Source organism: Lissotriton helveticus, chromosome 1_1 (assembly GCF_964261635.1).
Source record: "Lissotriton helveticus chromosome 1_1, aLisHel1.1, whole genome shotgun sequence".
NCBI lineage: Eukaryota > Metazoa > Chordata > Amphibia > Caudata > Salamandridae > Lissotriton > Lissotriton helveticus.
Window position 1 is genome coordinate 1,821,184,328 of NC_136057.1, and position 21,257 is coordinate 1,821,205,584.

General features: G+C 41.5%; 1 protein-coding gene across 4 annotated transcripts in view; it reads right to left on the reverse strand.

The window, feature by feature from the left end:
- The window catches only part of NR5A2 (nuclear receptor subfamily 5 group A member 2), a 354,769-nt gene that overhangs the window by 72,045 nt on the left and 261,467 nt on the right, over nt 1-21,257 (reverse strand). For all 4 annotated transcript variants that reach the window (XR_013594278.1, XM_078641017.1, XM_078641008.1 and 1 more), the window contains one exon: nt 19,001-19,120. Coding sequence is in view for 3 of the 4 variants with exons in the window: in XM_078641017.1 (XP_078497143.1) it covers nt 19,001-19,120 (120 nt within the window). In the remaining variant the exon portion in view is untranslated. The remainder of the gene's footprint in view (nt 1-19,000; nt 19,121-21,257) is intronic.

Below are 21,257 nucleotides of genomic sequence, written 5' to 3' on the forward strand. Positions count from 1 at the left end.
CTTTTGTGGGGCCAGGGGACAAAACCTTGGCAAGACTCTTTATGCTTTTGGATCCAAGGAGCTACTTGAATTAGGACAATATACTTGGGAAAAGTGTACGACGCAGTATATGGGGGCACCTACTGGTGCTGCCATGAACTGCATCCTGGAGGGACAGGTCAGGCCTCCTGTTTTATTATTTAAAAACATGTAGCAGGAGAATGAACAGGGTCTAAAAAGTGCAAGGCCTAGGTAAAAGAGCTCCATCTGTTCTCACCTTGTGATAGCCCTGAAATAACTTCAAATATCAGGAAGGTACACTGCCAAAATATTGAGATTTAAAATATTGTCTTAAAAACTAAGAATATCGTATTCAGAATATTGACTACAGGAATATTGTGAATCTGAGTACATGTAGGTATGTCTAGATTTTCTATGATTACCTTCACATCGCTGTACCTTATGGATATATATCTTGAGGGAACTTAGCTGTAGGGTTATGAAATGTAAATATACAATTGCCTATATATACTTACCTTCATGACATTGCAACAGTTAGTGTTGTGCTTACAGTACATTTGTAGGATGACTTTCTTTTGATGATATTCTGACATACAACAGTTAGGAATGGAGTATGTGAATCTAACAAGCAATGTTTGAAGATTGAGGGTCCGATTCAAAAAGTCTCCCCACACGTGGTGGGGTCTTTGCACTCATAGCGAGGTCTCTGTACTCGTGGTGGGGTCTCCGCACTCATGGCGAGGTCTCTGTACTCGTGGTGGGGCCTCTGCACTTGTGGTGGGTTCTCTGCACTAAGTACTCCACAGAGTGCACTTTGGGGAGACTCCGCCAAAGTGCCGAGACTCTTAATGAAAAGGGCCCTGAGTTTATTTTGAGTACTCAACCCAACTGTAAGTCCAGCACACAAATCTGTTACCGGGGAAATCTTGTGCTGTTAGAACTACTGTGTCCTTAAGTAAAATAAGAACTCCAAATTGGAAAATGCAACCTGTACAGAATGCGAAACCTGGACTAATATGGAAAGGACCAAACGTCTCAAATGTACTAATATTATTAATTATTATTAATATTTCATGTTCACAACGGTACAAGACCTAGAAAATCATATCAACATGTTTCGGCAACTGCAAAACATTGATGAAACCAAAGAAACATCGAAAACAGGATATGTTTCCAATGCACCATGTTCGCGCATATTCAAATCGCAGAAAGGCCGCTCCACAGATAACAGCTTAATTTACCCAACGGTATTAACAGTTGACATATGCCACTTCATTAAAAGCAAATAGCGCATTCACTGAGGGCTACCAGTATCATTGCTGGGTTATTCATTGGGAGGAGGGAGCTCCAGTTTATAGGAATACGTTAAGCTGCTTGGAGGATGTGAAGAACATGGCCGCCCTTCCGACTCTGATTGTACAATACCAGGAAAAACCCTTAAGGTCTCCAAATCCCTCAATGCACCTTGTCCCCAACAGGAGCGCTCTTAGTCAAGCAGCAGCTCTTTCAGGTGCATTTAATATTTGCAGCAGCAGCAAATTTGTCTGGGAGGCAAGTGCTCGTCTGCCACTCACCCCGAGCAAGCTGTATTAAATTTTTATATTTATTGACATTTCATTACCATAATTGACTGCACTTGGTTCCCAAGTAGGAAGCAGAAGGCTGACTCCTAAGCAGAAGAACAAATCCCCTGAGCAGGATTTGCAATTAAAAACAAGGCGGAATGGCTGCGTTTTTTAAATTTTATAAATGTGATGAGTTCAGTTTTCAGCCTTAACTAAAGAATGCTGCGCCGTATAGACCATTTCCTTCAGGGTGCGGAAAATTGTGATTCTGTGGAACGAAGATCCCCCCAAAGGTGCCAATCAGATTTTATAAAGTCAGCTGTGCACTGAAAATGTCTTGCTGAGCGGCTAGTCTGAACAGAGTTTCAAGTGAATCATAGAGCCACCATATGCATTATGCACTGATCAGACCTTACTAAACCATATAAAAGCATATTTAGGTATTGAGTACATTAGCTTGTACTTATCAAAGCATTTCCCCCAAAAGATTGGAAGAGGGGGGAAAATGTATCCACTTTAAACAGATGCCCTTAAAAATGTGATGCAATATCCCTCTAAAATGTTGCCTGGTATAATATTTATAGTTTTTTCCAACTGCCCTAATACTGCAGCTTTGAGCTGCCATGTCTGTGAAGTCAGTAACTTTTAATACTCTAACTTTTAATACTCTAATTTGAATGAATGTACCTATGTGCTCCGTATGCACTCCACTCACTCTGTATGTCCTGGACTGTGAAGTGACCATTGGGCTGGCTACCCATGGACAACGCAGCAAAAACTCTTTCAGGGCTCAATGAGTCGAGAGCCCATCCCGACATAGCTTTCTCAGACCTGCAAGCATGATTTACTGCTGCAGAGAAATGATGCTCCTAGTTTCTGCATAGCACTCGAAGACAGGGAGAGGCTCTCTTGTTTGACAGAAAATGGCCTGAGTCTCAAATCATTTGCGAATGTTATTTTTAGGTAACAGCCTCAGCCTGACTTTTCTTGCAACTGAAAAACATAAAATCCAACAAAATATCCATAGGTTTTAAAACTTTTTGAAATCGCAAGGATTTGCAAGCTAGCGGTTTACATTGTGCTCCCGCTACTGGTAATAGGCCTTGTGAACGGCTTAGCTTATAATGCAAAGGAGCCCCCTTACTGTAGTCCTCTTCTTGCCAACCAACAGCTTGACTTCTACGACGAGCTGAAAGAGTCCTGATGCCAACTGCAGACAGAGGGTACAAATCCATGCTTTGTTTGTCAGAATTTTATGTGTTGGGTGCCATCCATTTGATATGCTGCCAGCCGCTATCATATTTCCCCTGAAAAATTTGCTTTTGGTATTTTACCCCATCTTTTTTTGAGAGAGGAAAGGATCCATTTTTCAATAAATAGCTATAATGAGGACCTTCCATCGTTGGAGTCTTTTGATGTATCAGCTAATTCTGATCTCTTGAAGCGCTATAAAGGAATATCTCCATAGAATGAATTTGAAAGAATTAGCTCCATAGATGTTTGGTGTTTTAAACTTTTTAACTATTACAGTGAAAGGATGTTATTTATATTCATGACTTTGCAAGCGAAAGCACCTAACTAAAATTTGTTATGTTTGTGGTTGTTTCATAGCTGTTGACCCAAATTCCCGCTGAGGTTGGCTTCCTTTAACTTGAAATCGGATCATCCCCGATAGGGAATGCCAGTTCAGCTAAAATGAACTCTGATGATTAAAAAATTGTGATGACCTGTGAGGTGTGAGATGTCTGTCATCTTAACTTGATGCACGATGAAATCGGCTAATGAATATGTTTCCCTTAGACTGATCCCTTAGGAGTCGACTGCATCCATTGTTAATTAGATGTAATACGCAACTAATAAAAACTGATAACACATCAAAGGAGGACATTTGCATTCTGTGGCTTATTTTCACAATTAATCATTTTTATGGAGTCAGCAAGGAGCGTGATACGATAACTAGGGTAGGCGATAAAACAGTGATAGCGGAGAAATGAGAGTCTATCAATTGCTAATGTTCCTTTACAAGGCATTGCTGCTTCCGGAGTCTGTGCCAACGACTTGGATCTTGACCATTGATGTATTTATAACACCGGGTGTAGTGTAATGGGATTTGTCCAAATAACAATTGTTAAATATATAGTTATGACATTGCAATTGTTCTTATATTTTAATATTAAAATAAGACTATTGCGTAAAGTTCCTTCTAGAACAACACTATTCTCACCCTGCTGCACTTTCTTTCTGGCCATACTCATTCTATATAGTGTTGAAAAATGGCATCAAATAATATACACTTTGTGATGAATATAAAGGGTATGAAGAAGAGAATGGATCACTCATGTGCCATTTTTAGTAGGTGGCTTAATATACCAAGCCCTTTTCAGCAGCGGCTTGTACAGATAAGGTCGGCGAGGCGGGGCGTGGCAGCGCGGGGGGGGTTGACAGATGATGGAATAGGATTTATTAATTTATTTAATTTGACATCTTCCGTCGTTTGTTGACATCCAATGCCCTGCCACACTTACCTGCACTGGCCGCTGCTGACCCTTTTTTGATCTTTATGTCTGTTTTCAGATATGGCCATTAATAGCAGAGGTAATATACAAAGTACTCAATAACTCACAGAGAAACCTTTGCACAGAAGTCTTCTGCCATTTGGTATGATAAAGGCTAAAAAAAATCTAGCAATCTGCAGAGTTCCAAACTTTGTATTGCCGTAGATCCTATGCTGTATAAGTGTGGGATTTCTTTTTTAAAGAAGACATCTATGTTTTCTTGAAACATCTGCAACAAGACGGTATCTTGTCCCAGTTGGAGCAGTGCACTAAATACAGGAGTAATGTTGAGCAGTGAAGTTGGCCAAGTATAAGACAAAATAAAGTGCCCCACAACCAAAAAGATATCACAAGTTGTCTATGATTTCCATAACATTATAAAGGAACTCAGCCTTGTTCCACTCTATTTTTACTAAATTCCTGTGCTACATCCTTTTTTTCTGAAGGTACATATGCATTCAGAGCATTTATATGGGACAAAACTAATCCAACAGGAATAGTAGGATTATTATTAGTTAGAGTAGATAATAAAATGTGCGCTCATTAAATTTATGACATTTGTGAACTGTAAGAAAAGTGGTCTCTAGTCGGCAGTGGTTTGCACCCTGTCCAAGTAAGGACACTCACTCTAGTCAGGGAAAGGGAGTCACACAGCTAGGATAACTCCCTGCTTACAGCCTTGGTAGTTTTGCATGAGCAGTTAGGCTTATCTCAAAGGCAATGTGTAAAGTATTTGTACACACAGTGAAAACTCTACAAAAGGAGTCCACACCAGTTTAGACAAAAAGCCAATATTTATCTGAATAAAACAAGACCTAAACAACAAACATCTAACAAACACAATTCTAAATATCACTTAAAAAAGATTAAGCAAGTTTAGTCCATAGCAAATAATGGTTGCATCCGTTTTAGCATTAAGTACTTTAGATGCATCAAAAAATAACCACGGGGCAAGGCGCAGGGGAGAGGAGGCGCCGGAAAAACAAAGCGATGAAGCAGTTCCTTACTAGACAGGTGAGGTGATGCTTAGATTCCTTACTGCTAGGTAGGGGAGGTGATGCATTGGTTCTTTAATAGCAGACAAAGTGATGCGTTGGTTCCTTAGTGGCAGGGGAGGTGATGCATTGGTTTCCAGACACATGGCATCGAATCCTTCCTGTGGTGCCAATGAAGAATCACTGCCTAGAGTTGAAGGGTTGAAAATTTAGATGAGCTGCATTGATGCAACAGTGGCGAAGCTTGTGCTGCACCGATTCCACAGCCGCTAAGCATGTGCTGCATCAGAATCAGAGCAGGTGTCACAGATGTTGGTGACACGGGGTTTGAGTCTCATGTTGCGATGATTGTCCTGAGGCGCTGTGGTGGCAAGCTGGGGCCTAGGGTGAAAGCCGTGGTTTATGCTTCAAGCTGGAATTACGCTTCAGGGCAGGCAGCGGCGAGGAGTCAATCTTTTGCAGCGATGTGTCGATAAAACAGGCGCAGCAATTCGATGCGTGGATTTCTCCTTAAGATCACCAGGTTGCACTCAACGGAGCCACGGCGAGGCAGTATCCTGAGCGAGTGAGCGACCTTGATGAATGTGTGACTACAGGCGCTCCTCCCCTCCCGTGAAAATGCTCATGGAGCTAAAGCATGGTGATATAAGTACTTCTTTGAGGAACCATACCTATCAGGGTATAGTATTAAGTGCATGTCATTATTTATATGCATTATTCCTGCTTGATTCAGTAGCAGGCCACATTGTTGTTTTCCATAAGAGTGGTATAGGGATCTTCTAGGGTCCTGATGAGAAGCCATGGGGATGGCTTCCAAACATGTCGACTAAGGAGGTGGACACAGTACCTCCACTCCCCACTTTTAATAATACCAGCTAGAAGGTAAATTAACATTTATTTTTCCACATACCCAGGTATTTTTTAACATACTCCACTATCTACACATTTCACCCTTCCACTCTCATCCTGCATTACACATAGTATATTCACTATTAAGTGCTCCTGCGTCTTCGTTGGTCGAAGCACGCCCGTCCCGCAGCGGGCGGGAAGATCCCGATGATGAAGCATGCCACCAAGGGTCCTTTTGGTAGTTGAGGGTTATTTTAACAAAGCATTGTGCTCCCCTATATGTCTGTAGGGACACACAATTCACAAATAGTGATAAAACACTTTGGAAGGATATCTTCATTTCGCTTTATCCAAGGTGGATTCCTTTTGGTTCCTTTACACTCCCAAGGGCCCAGGAACTGGATTTGGCACCACTTGTCAAGATTCTCAGCAGAAAAGCACAGACGCCGAGAGGTGAAGTCTTTAATCGCCCTGAGACGTCTTTAAAGGAGGCAAGCTCAACTCAAGTCCTCGGAGAGCAAGGATACAGAAAGCAAAGTCCAGTCCTTTCACTCCCTAGACAACAGCAGCAAGCAGCATAAGAAAATGAGTTGCAGTTAAAGACCATTTGAAAGCAGACAGTTAGATACATGTTTTAGAACTTTAGAAGTCCTTATATATAAACCATAGCCATATGTTTACTGGCGAAGGCTAACTACTGACATTTTTTGAGACATAACAATAGTAGAACAATAACTGGTGAAGGTAGAGTAATTTATCTAGATGCGGATTGGATCCAATATAAGTATTTTTCTCTTCTTGATCTGGGCACTGCAAGAGAACTAACTCCCTGCCATGTGCCAAGCAATCTTCTCACCTATAATCCCCATTATAAATGACAGATTTATTGGGGGCCTGCCTTCATTCCCATTGACCATCGAAAAGTGGTGCTTGGCTCAATTGTACTTTCCCCCTTGGACTATGCTGATCCTGTTTTCTTAAGATTCCATGATTATCAACTGCGAAATCTAGAAGGAGACCAGAAACCTGCCACATCGCTCATCATGTGACAGCACAATGCTAGACTCTCTGCTCCCTCTGCCGAGACTCATGTACGGGGTTACAGTCAGGAACCAATTCAGCTTTTGGATCTCAGGCATAGTCTATAGTTCTGTCCAAAGAGGCTCACCGCAAAACCCAAAGAACAAGTGGGCATATTTACAACAAAAGTGATGGAGCGCGGGTTAGCTCCAAAATAGCTGACGCCGCACTCTGCCACTTTACAAATGCAGGGATGCACCCTTTTTACAATAATACGATGCATCAAACTGTTACTCCCTGCTCTGGCGCTAAATTCAGCTACCTAGTGCCAATGCAGGCACCATTGCACCATATCTGCAGAAAAGCACACCCTGAGTGCATTGCACTACTCATTCAAGGGGAGAGTAGACAGTATTCTTTCTGTTCAGAGATACATCTGAAAGTCATAATGCAAAATTATGCAAGATTATGACAGTGTTGCTGACATTTTGCCCAGTCCTAGTTTTAGTGTAACATTGTTTTCTATAATAAAGAAATCATCTTAACTAAATGCACTGTATATAGAGAACAGATGTCAGAATTAGAATTCAGTGAGAGCGATACTCTTAGACTGGTTTAGATAGAAAAGCAGTTCAAATCCTCCAATAGGGTTGTGTTATAGCAGTGATACTCAAAGGGGCCGATTAGGATCGCGGACGGACCTGTGTTCGTCCGCGACCCCAGAGGTGGAGGGAACGTCCGCAGGGGCTGCGGCGTTCCCTCCAGTGCAATTAGGATGTGACCGCCAGGGTGGCGGTCACATCCTCAATCTTTAACATTGCGGCGGGTGCAGCTTCAAGCTGCACCCGCCGCAATGTTAAAAATGCATGCACCACATTTGCGTGCACAAAGTGGCAGGCACCGCGCGGTGCCTGCTGCTTTGTTCACGCAAATGCAAGGGGGTACCATAGGTACCCCCCATGTGCACCCCTCACCCCCCTTCACCCAGGGGGCCCGCAATGGGCCCCCGAAGTGAAGGTCCGTATGCTTTTCCAATGCGGAAAAGCCGCCGCGGAAAAGCATACATTTTACACCATCATAATATGGCTGGCGGTGTCTGATAGACACCGCCAGCCATGTTATAGCTTTTCCGCTGCGGTCGGAAGGCGACCGTGGCGGAAAAGCTGCGGACGGAAATAAGATCCCCCAGCCATCCTAATCTGGCGGGGGTCTTTTTTCAGTCCGCAGCGGTTTTCCCGCATCCTCCGGGCCAGCGGTGGCCTCCGCCGGCCCGGAGGATGTGGGAAAACCGCGATCCCAATCGACCCCATAGTCCGGCCTGAGGGCTGAATGGGGCATTCATGACCTTTATGTGTGGCCCTCTGGACAACTCAACAGAGCACTAACATTAAAATATGTTAAATAAACAGGCAAGCGTTTATTTAAATGTTAATTGCAGTTAAAGCGAGGAATTAACTAGGCTGTCCTAAACTGCTTAATTTTAGGAACACCTTCATTTATGAAGACATCTTGCATCAAGTGTGCAAAAATATGATAAAGTCTCTTCAAAATTCAAAATGTGTACTTCATTAACAAACAGAACCTTTCACCTTGGTAAATCAGATTCTATCAGTGTATTGACAAGTGTTTTTTCAAAAAAATTATGATAGTTTTGAAACATGAATTTAAAAACATTCATGCTCCCTCCCCCCCCACCATCGTGGCAACAATGTCAATAGTGAATTAAGAGGCGAGTCAATTGTTATGTGCACCCTTTGGGTGGCTGGGGTTGCTACCATACCTGAACCTTATAAATAATCATATGAAAAACAGGAAAAGTTGTGTACAAGGCATATTCCGAAGTCATGTATTTCGAAGTCTTCTTGTAGGTGAAAATGAAGGAAAAAGGAGGGACAGTAAAATAAAACAATTGTCCAGGATCACAAAATTTTGTTAAGCAGGAAAGCAGGGATTGTTCCCAGGTTTTCTGCTTTCACATTGTGCAATTCAATTCACCAAGTAGATGTACATGCTTTGCTTCCCATACACCCACCTTACACCCCCCACATGACCACTCCCTGCTGGTATCTGTGCAGCCCTTGTTCACACGAGCCACCAAATCTTTTGCCCCCGGGAAAATGCTTGTGCTAGGGAGAAAGTTGAGCTATAATTAATGCATGTATTTATACTGGTCTGGCTCCTGCCTGCAACACTTCTGGGGCCCCTTCAACATGATGGTAATGCAGCAGAAAAAATGTGTGGTTATACTGCTAAAAACACTACAAAATAAATGAGGTGGGGATGTGTAGTTCTTACCCTGTGGTATTTTATTATCATAAGACTGCATTATGAGTTGCCTTAATGAAGCAAGTAACAGGTATCTTGAAATTTATTAGGAATATTTGTCTGACACTATATCTAGGTAATTAATAGCATCCTAGGGTTAAATCGTATCCTGTAAATCGTCTTCCACAATAATAGACATGACACCAGTTACTTTACACATGGACACATTTATTTTTTGGTCGACACAGGGAGATTAAGTGACTTGCCCAGAATAACAGGTTGCTTAGCCGAGGCTGAGACTCGAACCTTTTTCCCTAGCTCCAAAGTCGGCAGCTCTGGCCATAAGGCCACATCCTCTATGATTACCATGTTTAGCTATATTGACTGCCTGACCCTTTTAACTCTTTTATTCACCTACTACTCTTACCTATACTTACCCTGAAATGTGGTGCCTTGATGACGTGGTGCATGCAATATAACTGTCATGCGACATACTGCATGCAATATATTGCGTGTGAACTGTAGGAACACAGCAGATCTGATGTGTTTCACCCTAGGACTTTGGCTGCTGAAAAGCCATGACTTCTTCAGGTGACACATGGTGAAAGAATGAGGAATTGCTGGGAAAATCAGGTCTGAAATTATCGATTACCCTGGCAATTTATCAAGGAAATATCAAGGTTCTGTCTGTAATTTCGGGTACTTTCACATCCTGGAGTTATTGTGGCTCCTGCTATTGATACCTCAAGGGGCATATCATTTACCTGAAAATCCTATGTATATACAGTTGAGAGATAGGCTGGTGGAATTCAAGGATCATGAGATAAGTCTTTTGAAATTCTTTTTTCCATGTGTACAACTGCTTGGACAGACTGGTAATTAACTTTATTTTTAGTTTTTCGATGTAAGGTTCCCGATGATAATATGTTTAGCTGGCAAACCATCTGGTGAATTGTATGGCTTCCAGATAGTGAAACACACCCTGTGAACAATGAGAGTTTTTCAACTTCATTCCAGTTTTTGCATTTTATGGTGCCTATGCCCAGGATTCAAGATACTACTACGCCTAGTGGAAAACTAGTTTTTCTAAATCAAGCTTCTTGTTATGTGGGCTAGGGTGATATGATTATTTGTGCACATGCCAGGGACGGATGGACTGTGAAATATATCATTTCTTCTGTACTGAGTGGCACTTTTCTTTATGTTTGAGCTATTTTACTGAATTTTTAAACAACTTTTTGTAATGATATTAAGCACTCAGCCAACTAATATTCACTATGACTGTGTCCGGTTAGCAGAACGGTTTTAGACATTAGCTGTATTTCCTAGGAAGTTTTATGGTAATAGCCTACAGCCCTGGCAACTGCCACCAATATTTCCTGCACATTTTTGCTGCCAAAGCGAGGATGCAGAAATGATTGACTGGAACAGTGTTACTGCCACTTATGCCCCAATTTTTACTGTTATAATGGCTTCCAGCAACGTTTATACTGCTGCAACGATTTACACCATTTTTACTTTTAAGTTTTGAATAGAGGGCTTAGGTGTTACTTTGATTGGTAGGATCCTAGGGGTTTCAGTAGTTCGAAAGTTAGCTAAATTGCAACTCCCCTTATTGTTTTTAACTTCTCATGACCTGCGCTACAATTGCTGGTCTACTGTCTGCGATATTTTGAATTGACCATTAGCCCGGTGAAGATTGCTATGCATTCAGAGGAGCCACCATCACTGCAACTATTGTATAGACACTAAAAGTTTGGTAAGCAGGCACCATGTTTCAGGTGGCCCCTCACCAAACATTTTTGTTTTCCAAAAACAAACTGCCAAAGCAAGCTAATATATATCTAAAACCCGAAATTACAGACATCCAGATCAATGAGTAAGTCACTTGCAGGTACTGACTGGGCCATAAAATAAAGGACATTCACCAATTCAGCCCCACTTGCCTGGCAGAGAATGGAATCACATGATACCATCGGGTTTTGCTATCAGACCGGACTGAATCAGCCTTGAGACGATTTCGCATTTTGAAGCTAAAGGTCAGATGTAGAAGGTCGTTCTTCGCCCTGGAGAGGGACAACATGACACTACTCAGCCTGGCTGGTCTTTGTGGAACAGGGACGACTATAACTCGGTAGAAGGCATGGATACCAATGAAATGTGGCCACTGACAGCTGCCCACCTACACTATGAAAATCACTCTTTCATCATAAATGATTTTTGTAAGCAAGAATTCATAGACAAAGCAACTAATTTAACTAATTCTTGTGAAGATATGAACAATTTATTTCTAAATAATGGTATGCATGAAAAACAGGCAGGCCGCTTCACAATGGACCCTCAACAAAAATAAAAAACCTAAACTTGTTTACTAAAATTAGGCACACAATACACGCCATGAATAAGTAAAACGTATTCGAATGACCGCATTGGATATTTAAAACAATGTTTCCAATTAGCAGTCGGGAAGTGACATATGTTTATTTCTTTGGCCTGCCCCTGCTTCAGGAAGTTCAAAAGGTTTCTTGGCTGTCCTCCATTGCTGGTTATCAACATTTTTGCCTGGGGATGTGGGATCTTTAATTAACAACATCCCTGTTTACGCTGACATGAGAAAGATTCCAAAAATTGGAACAAACAATTATACTGACAGCACTGTACTGTGGCTTGTGACACACATTCTGAAGACAGTGATGGAAGATGTACAATGGAAGGACATTGCTTTCAAATTGTCTAGAAATGCCCAGGTATAAGTCGCAAATGCTGTAGTTAACCCTAGTTGTAATCGTTTGCAACACACCATATAGATAAATGTTCTTTTGTTTTAAATGGCTGGAAATTTTAAGACAAGGTTGCCCAATGTTGATGAATGAGGCCTCAATCCATGACAGACATTGAGGTTCACTAATCTTTATGCAAATAATTCCCATTTAGAGTCATTGAATGCAGAAATATCACATAAATTCTTGTCCTTCTTATCAAACGTAGGGCACCCCTGAATATGTCTTATTTGCATGGCATTTGGGACTGTGCCGAAAAAGAAGACAAGATTATGCAGCAGGTTTGATTAAATTGCGTTTCTATAAATGATAACTTATTCAGCACATTTTCTAGCTATTTTGTCATTTACTGCACATTAATACTGTCTGGGCTACAAGTTCACCTCTTTAGTACCAGTTTAATCCCTAAATACAGCAATAACAAAATAAAATGTGACCAGTTAAGATTTGAAAGGGCCTGCCACAGTTCAGCAAAGCATGTAAAACATATTTAGTAACTTTTGATCAGTTTTACTTCCATACAATGTGATGTTGAAATCTGCAAAGTATGAAGCAAGTGGCCAATTATGAGGTGTAGTAAATTCATAATTATGTTGAATATAACATCGCCACAAACTCACATAATTGTGATACAAGGCACAACAGAAAAGGCATGAATGTATGAAAATGCTTTCATTCTTAAAATTGGTGTCAGAATTTCATATGAAGAAATTCTGCTTGACATAAATATTCTGTAGTAAAAAAAAATTACAAAAAAATATTGTCCAGTTGTGTGCAGCTTTTCTCTTACTAACGTAAATAGGACCATATAGCTGCATGCGAATTTAGGGCACAATATTTATGTCAAATAATATTCTGACAGCGGTAGTCTGGTGCCACACTAAATAGCCTCAAAACCTTCCTAACTGACCTCAACTTGGTTCAAATCTATCAAAACCCTACACACATTTTGGTTTCTATCCTTGACTTAATTATCTCCAAACCCAACCCCATTCAACTGGAATCGATAGTCACATGTGACTAGACTGATCACCACTGCATCTCCTTCCACATCATGTCATCCTGGACTACAAAAAGATCTCAGCTTAGGAAACCCAGAGTATGGAAAAGATCCATGTGAAATGCAAAGTGGTCTGAAATGATTTCCCTTACCAATATGGCCTTCCCTCCTTCTTCTGACATGTCCGAGGTCCATGACCTCACTAATTATTACAAGTCCATGTTGAACATTCTTGACGTTATCACCTCATTACAACTAAAAATAATTTCAATCAAAGACAGCAAACCATGGTTCAATGGAAGCTTAAACATAAATATATGCAATCTGAGTCTAGCTGAACGATCCTGGAGAAGCTCTCCGTCCCTTGATCACCTTGAGCTCTTGAGATCGAAGATGTGCATTTACAATAAACACATCAGAAGTGCGACAGCAAAGTACTTCAGACTCCAATTAGATGGAGCAAGAAATCATCCAAAAAGCGGTTTGAATTAATTAAACTCTAATCCAATAATCATTCCAGGTTTTTACCAATTTTGTCCAGCTCGCAGCCAAACTGTGATGATTTTGCTGCTTTCTTCCCTGAACAGACTCAATAAGATTGAAACTGATCTCCAAATATTATTGAACCAACTTACAATCGCACCCATTATCTACCCATCCTCTCCCCTTCCCCTGCTGCCTCTTCTTCCACATAGTTAACACCCCCAACAACAATGTGTCCTGGAGCTATTTGAAAACCTTAGATTGAATTGTCATACTCAAAATTCTTTCAGTGCTGAAACCATCAAGCCACTTCAATGATCCTCTTCCTTTGAATTTCTTCATTGAAATGAAGATGTCCTTACTCCCAATCTGGACCAAGATAGTAAATGCCTCCTTACTACACTGTGTAATGAGGATTGCCTATCGTCGGGAACGGTTACTCCCCTTCTAAAAAACACACTGCAGATCACAAGGACTCAAGTAACTTCCGACCAACCACTAACATCACAACTCTGGCGAAACTCCTCGAGAAATATGTCCATATAGAGCTTTATAACCTTATAGATCAATTCCAACTACTTGACCAGTTTTAATCTGGCTTCTGTCATGGTCACAGCACTGAAAATCTTTTTTTTTAAACTTGGTTCCTATTAATCACCCCACATGTGCAGTTCTTGCCAGAGCGGACTTTTAGCGTTGGGACACTTCAATTATTAATGACTTGATTGTTACAAGGCACAGTTAACATTCTAAATGTTGATAACTCTATTTTCCTCCCTTGCAATGACTATTTCTAGAATATGATCAAAATTCATCTATCAAAACGAAAAATATCCTATAATAGCCACTGATGCGTATTCTGTGACATTTTGTCAACTGTGACAGCTGATTTATATTACTACCACCTGATTGGTTGGAACAATTGAAAGAGAGTATGCAACCCAAAACTATCTCTTTATGGCTAGTTGGGGGGACTGATTGCCGGCGCTAGACAGGTGGAGAGTGCGTTGAGTGGGACTGAGAGGTGCGTGTGAATTGGAGGGGCACCTGATGGCGATCCAGGATTGATTGCGCTTGCAACCTTAGATGGGGCTGCAGGGCTCTGATTATCTTGTGAAGGCACTTTACCATGTTGCTACATCTGATTCTAGCGGTTTACACGGCTGTGTAGATGGGTAGTTGGCTGCTATTCCTATGATCGACCTAAGTGGGGCACACTAGTGGGGGGAGGGTGGGGGCAGGGGGTAGGGGGAGGGGCATTTAGGGGAGGGATGAGTATTTAATGTTTGCTTTTATCCTGTGGCAGCACGAGCCATCTGCGCAATGGCGGCCTTGTTTACTGTGGTTTAAATGGTTTTCTTGCAAAAAACGAATAAACTTTGTTTAAAAAAAAACCAAGACTATCTCTTTATAAAAATCGATACATGCCTTTCTTGACTCAGAACGGCCTCTTGACCCACATATAAAGGCTAAAGCTACTATTTCTGCTCAATAGGAAACATCAGATACTTGATCCTCAGGTCAGTCCTGAAACATCCAGTCAAAGTCTTGGGTATATCGAGAATAGAATACAGTAATGACCTTTCCAAGAACTGACTAGCACCACTAAAAGCTGTCTTTCACTCTGCTGCACACAACTGCAGCAGGGAATATGGTATCCCAAATATCCAAGGGACGGAACGCCGATAACACAATACTGTGCAACAAAATATTGAAAGGTAAGTGCATAAATAGAGGTAAGGACTTACTATTCTTAACTCCACATTAACATACCTTGAAGATATATGTATCACCAAGGTACATATATGTGGTGTAAGGTATGGAAATTGTATAGAAACTTACCTTTCAATATTTTGAATACCCTAGATATTGTGGTATCGATATTCTGTCTGGAAAAAGGGTATTCCGCACATCTATTATGACTATTTTAAAATAGCTACCCCTTGAAGCTCCAAGCATGTACAAGTCACCCAAAAATAAATTACTACCAAACGGGTTGTAACTGCAGGAACCTGTATTCCCTAAGAAAGAAAGCCTCTTTTTGTCTCAACCTCTTCATATTTAAGAAAACATCCACCATGAAACAAGCATTTTCCAGCAATGCTCATAAAATATGGAATCCAACCAGGATACGCTCTTCTCCCTCTTTCACAGTGTTTAAATCTTACCTGAAGGGACATCTTCTGGACAAGCCCAAATTATTGAGATCTGAGCCCATGCCATTATGTTGAAGCAACTTTGTGATTGTTGATGCCCTTGTTTAAATCTCTCAAGGGACTTTCTGTTGTAGATGCTCTACTGTAGATGACGCTGAACTCAAATATGGGTTTAGCAGAGCTAAATAAAAACTAGCTGAATAAATAAATATATTGCCTACATTTTTATGAGTTATAAACTGGGTTGCATTAATAACGGCAGTGAAACTGACCCATTTTTAGTGTGTATCCTTTTCTGACTACAAATACTAATAAGGGAAAGCTAGCATGGAACCAAAGCAGACCGATGCCCACCTTAATCTGAAAAATTGGGCGCATATTTATCATTATGTCACACAATGCAACGCAGCAAGGCAACTTGCAGCTCTACGTTACGTGACACGGAGATGCAGATATGTGCTATATCTACAAGATTTGTGCATTCCTGTACTCTGCATGTGTTGGTGTACTCAGTGCAGCCTTGCCCCAACACAGGAACTCTAGCGCTGTGGTGAAAGGGTGTCTGTGTCACAGCCAGGATTGCTTTTGTGCACAAAATCAATTCTTGGAGGCATTTTTCAGAATGCAGCACACTTAGAAAGAGGAACCAATGAGGAGAAATAAAGATATTTCTCCTCATTGCGCCTATATTGGGAAGGTGTACAATTCGAATGCTTTCCCAATGTCTACCAGTGTTGGTAAATCTGAGAATGCATCAGAATGGATGTATGACGTTACAACGCATGCTATTACAACGCATGCCTTTACGAAGCAAGTTTTACAATGCAAGTCGTTACAACGACTTGCGTTGGGGGGCGCTGGATAGTGAATAGTTTAATTTACTATTCCAACTCCAGTCCCCGTGGATAGTAGGAAAGGTGTTGGAAACGATTCCCTATCCTAGAGCGCCCCCAGCGCAAGACGTTGTAAAAGTTGCGTTGTAATGGTTGCGTCGTAAAGGTACTTCGTTGTAAAAGTTGCGCTGTAAAGGATGTTCCCCCATCAGAATACATGGGCGGATGCATGGGAACAACCACGCTCCACCCATGTAACGCCTTCCTGGCTCAGAATAATACAAGCCATCGACTTGCTCTGCCTTGCGTTATACAAGATTTACCAAGCCACGCAAGGTGCTACTATGTGACATGGTAAATCTGATTCTAGGTATTACGTTGCCCTGCGCCGCTTTGCATGGTGCAAGGGTGACGCACAAACTTGATAAATCTGGGCCCTGGTATTTACTAAAACGCTTGAAAACAAAGGTTTGAAAAGCCAGCATTTTAAAAGAGATACATTCTAAAAGTTTGAACTTGACTATAAGTCATTGACACATAAGGGAATAGATTTGGCTGGGTTGAGGCAGAATGAGCTATGGTGGGGCTGGTCTTAGCTTCAAGGTAGTGTTTACGTTAGTGTGAGTGTCAGAACAAGTGTAAAGTTAATATGTGAATGTGGTTTGATATTTTAAAGTAACAATATCGATCTTGTTGGTAAATTACTGTAAAGAACATGTGCTCCTTATTTTGACATGTTAATTTTTTTATTCCAAAACCATTTACATTCAACCTTCTTTTTTACACCTTGGATTTACAATGTTATAAAAAAACATTGTTATTTATTTTAAACCCTCGTCTCTCTGGCATCCTAAATAATGTTTTAAACATTTGTATCTGTCCAATGAAAGTTCTCTGAAATTAGTTCAGGGTATATATCAAGAACCACTTTCCATGGAGAGATGGAGTACTGCAGCACCCAAAGCAAGCTACTACCAGTGGTATTCTTCCATCCATCCTAAAAAGCCACACCTCCTCCTTCACTGATACCTTAGTCCTTGGACTGATTAGTGAAGAGGCAGGTAGTATAAGGTACTACTAAACGGGGAGAGGATGTAGTCTGAGGGCTAGAGTGGTCGCCCTCAAAGCTGGGGATCCGGGTTTGAGTTTCGGTGGGTGTACTCAACATCCTGTGATTCTGGGCAAATCACTTAATCTCCCGTGCCAACAAATGAATGACTGTAATGCAACTGGTGCTCATGTAAAGTGCTCTGATACCTAAGGGTCAAGTTTGAGCTATATAAAACTCAGAAGGAAAAAAAAAGGCTTGAAAATGTCACACATGTGACACTCCTAATTTTTGATACTCTGTCATGGAAAGTTCTGCCCCTTTTTGATGGTCCCAGAATGATTGCATTAGGTGCATGGTGTCAACTCTTAGCTGTTGCTGGCTTTACTTTTATAGCCGTGGTCAGATGGATGAGCTGGCTTTCCTGGCACCGGGACATTTTGTTCAATTGCTTACATGCCTTCTATGGGATCATTATAAGATGCCTGCAAACAAAGATTTTTTTTTGCACAGTTTGATAGCTGCTAAAATAAGCATACAGCCGAAGAGAGCACACGTCAACAGACAAACATGCATTGGTAAAGGAGGCGAGTTGGTTGTTCACCTTTTGGCTTTGTCAATACCTATTTTGCACGTGAATACTTTTTACGATGTTATGACTACACAGGACACACGAGAGGCCTAGTAAAAGTGTTGGGAGTGGTGCTGCGACTTCGCCTAAGTAAAACACTGAATGACACCCAAAAAATAATATAAAAGTACACATTGAACGAGTAATCCCTGACACTCTAGTCTAGAGGACTACTTGTGAGGATGAGCACATTGTACAAGAGCAGAATGATGTCACTCACAGTAAGGTTGGCCAATGGTTTAAGTGGGCTGACCCTGTGTCAAGTGTTGCATGCAGAAGCAAAATGTGAATGACACTACAGCAGAACAATGGGTGAAAAGAGAGTGAAGGCCCCTACTATGTAACTATGTATATATAGTGTATATATATATATATATATATATATATATATATATATATATATATATATATATATATATATATATATATTTGTGTTATTTTTTTATATTTATTAAACGTCTTGGCTAACACCAAATTGAAAAACAACAATAACTGCAAACTTCCAGCCAAAGATCACTTAAGGACAAAATGCAGGAAATAACTTCCATTGATTGACAAGTACTGGATATCCACCACCTGTGCTATCACATCCTGTTTTCATAATGCTAAGTGCAAAGACGATGCTTGCTCGCACAGTTGCCTCTAATCACCTGGCGAGGAGACGAGAGCGCAGCCTAGCTATTTGTGCTGAATTCTTTCAGCAGTAAATCCCTGTGGTTGTAAGTACTCAGGCGCTTCTGCTTTTCCGACAGTACTAAATTCTCACTGTATTCCGAACGTTCAATAAAACGTGAGTGATTGGTCCGTTCTCGCCACTCACCTGTTGCCCGGTAACCAGCAGGATGGAGCCTTCCTTCCCGTGCACCACTTGTCGGTATATGTGGTCGAGAATTAAGAGTTCGCTCCAGCAGTTCTGAAGCAGCTTCATTTGGTCGTCAACCTGTATTAAAACAAACATAGGAGATGGTGTCATCTTTGAAGGATTCTGTTCAAGGAGGCATCTCTAACATCGCAGAGAGCACTGGCGTAGGGTGATCAGAATTTTAAAGCAAAAAACCGGGAAATATCACAAAAATAGAAGAAGGACTGTAATTTTACGTCAAGCAAGCGCACAGAATGACAGCGCTCCGCAGCAGAGAATTACAAACAGGCAGTAAGAACATACATAAGATGCAATTTTTAAACCCAGTAGCTTGCCTGTGAATTAAATTAATTTCTTGGAACACCTAACTATCCCCGCTTTGTAATACATAAAAACACCTCCCCCTGTTTTCAGTCGACCCTCTCCAAAACACGGGACATGAGCTAAATTTCGCGAAATTTGCCTGGACAGCTGGTGAAAAACGGGGACCGTCCTGGCAAATCCGGGACGTCTGGTCACCCTACACTAGCGGGCGTAGCAGGGCCGGCTTTAGATGGTGCGACCTGTGCAGCCGCACCGGGCGCTGAGCTGCAGGTGCGGATGAGGGGGGTGGGTGCAGTGTTTAAAAATAACGGCTGGGCTTAAAAACACGTGCTGCGGAATTCCTCGTGTGTCCATGAGTTTTCAGGCATCAATAAAAATGTAAAGATAACTCTGGTAATTAGTGATCCTTCTGGAGACAGATTGGAGTTTTGTCTAGTGGCAGTTTTGACTCATCATAAAGTGGAGCAGAGGGTTAGTGTGCCTACTTCAAAGAAAGTGTACCATGCAGATAACAGAACTGACTGTGAGTGAACTATGAGTAGAGTTATAAAATTCATGAGGTGGCTTATTTACAAGCCCCTTGCGCCGCCGAAGTGTCACTTTTTGGGACGCACTGGCGGCGTATTTTGCTGCCTTATATTTACAAGGACAGGAAAAGCCACTGTGCATGGCTCTTCTTGTCCTTGTAAATACAGCCCCTTTACACGCAGCACTTTTCATAAAAGGGGCGTTCCATGGGTGTTGCTGTGAGTGTTCCCATGCAACACCCATGGAACCGGACACATTTCCAGATTTACGTGAAATCGTAAACCTTGAAATGCGTCCGAATGGGAGGCGCAACCAGGAGACATGTATTCATTTCTCCTAGTTTTTTTCTCCTCTTTTTATGCATGCTGCATTCTGCAGCACATACAGAACGAGGAAATCACCTCTGTTGATTGTTTATGTGCAGGAATGTGCCCCTTCCTGCAAATAAACAATCATTAAAAAAATTACTTTTTACAAGTTATATGTGTGCTAATGCAGCACACATAGAAGTTGAAAAACGCCATTTCAGATTGTTTAAGTGTAGGAATGGGCACCTTCCTGCACATAAACAATCATCCCTGTGACGCAGGCATCCTTGCACCATGGTGCAAGGGTGTCTGCATCGGCGCACGGCACCAAATTATGCACCAGCGCAGGGGACAGCAAAGGGATCAGTCATATCCTTGCAGATATAAGGCACCCTTGTGCTTTCAAAAGTGCCACAGCCTAGTGCAGCCAAAGGGCTTGCGGAGCCGCGCTGAGGCTTTTTCTTGTAAATGAGGGCCGAGATGTATGTGAGATGAATGTGAGAGGCGCTGTGGTGAGATGGGGGTATTGTTGGAGGGTGTAAGTGAGGAAATCTGTGAGAAGGAGGTCATGCGATACTCCTGCCACACTGTTCAAAATGGGAGAAGGACAGATGAGGTCATTTAGTGGGTCACCCTATGCTTGATGTATATGTGCCTCATGTAGTGCACTCACAAAGGACAGATCTAGCGAAAAAGCAACAGAGCAGTGTACTAAGCGGTGTGGGTAGAAATGAAGATGGTTGGTTAGATGCAAAAAAGGAATATCGAGGGACCCTTTCCATTTCTTCATAGGACACAGACAATGTAAATGAATGTATAGGTGAGAGGAGGGTTCCTGAGAAGTTATCCATCCATCAATCAAAAGAAGTTACATAGAGATGAGGTGGTTGGGAATGCTTCATTTTTTGAAGCAAGTATCCCCCTATTTCCTCACTTTTTTAATTTTATTTTTCATTAATTATCCTTTATTTTTGAGTTACTTCACCCTCACACACTGTCTAAAATTTCCACATGTACACCACACCTAGGAATTATTCTGTTTGTATTGATCGTGC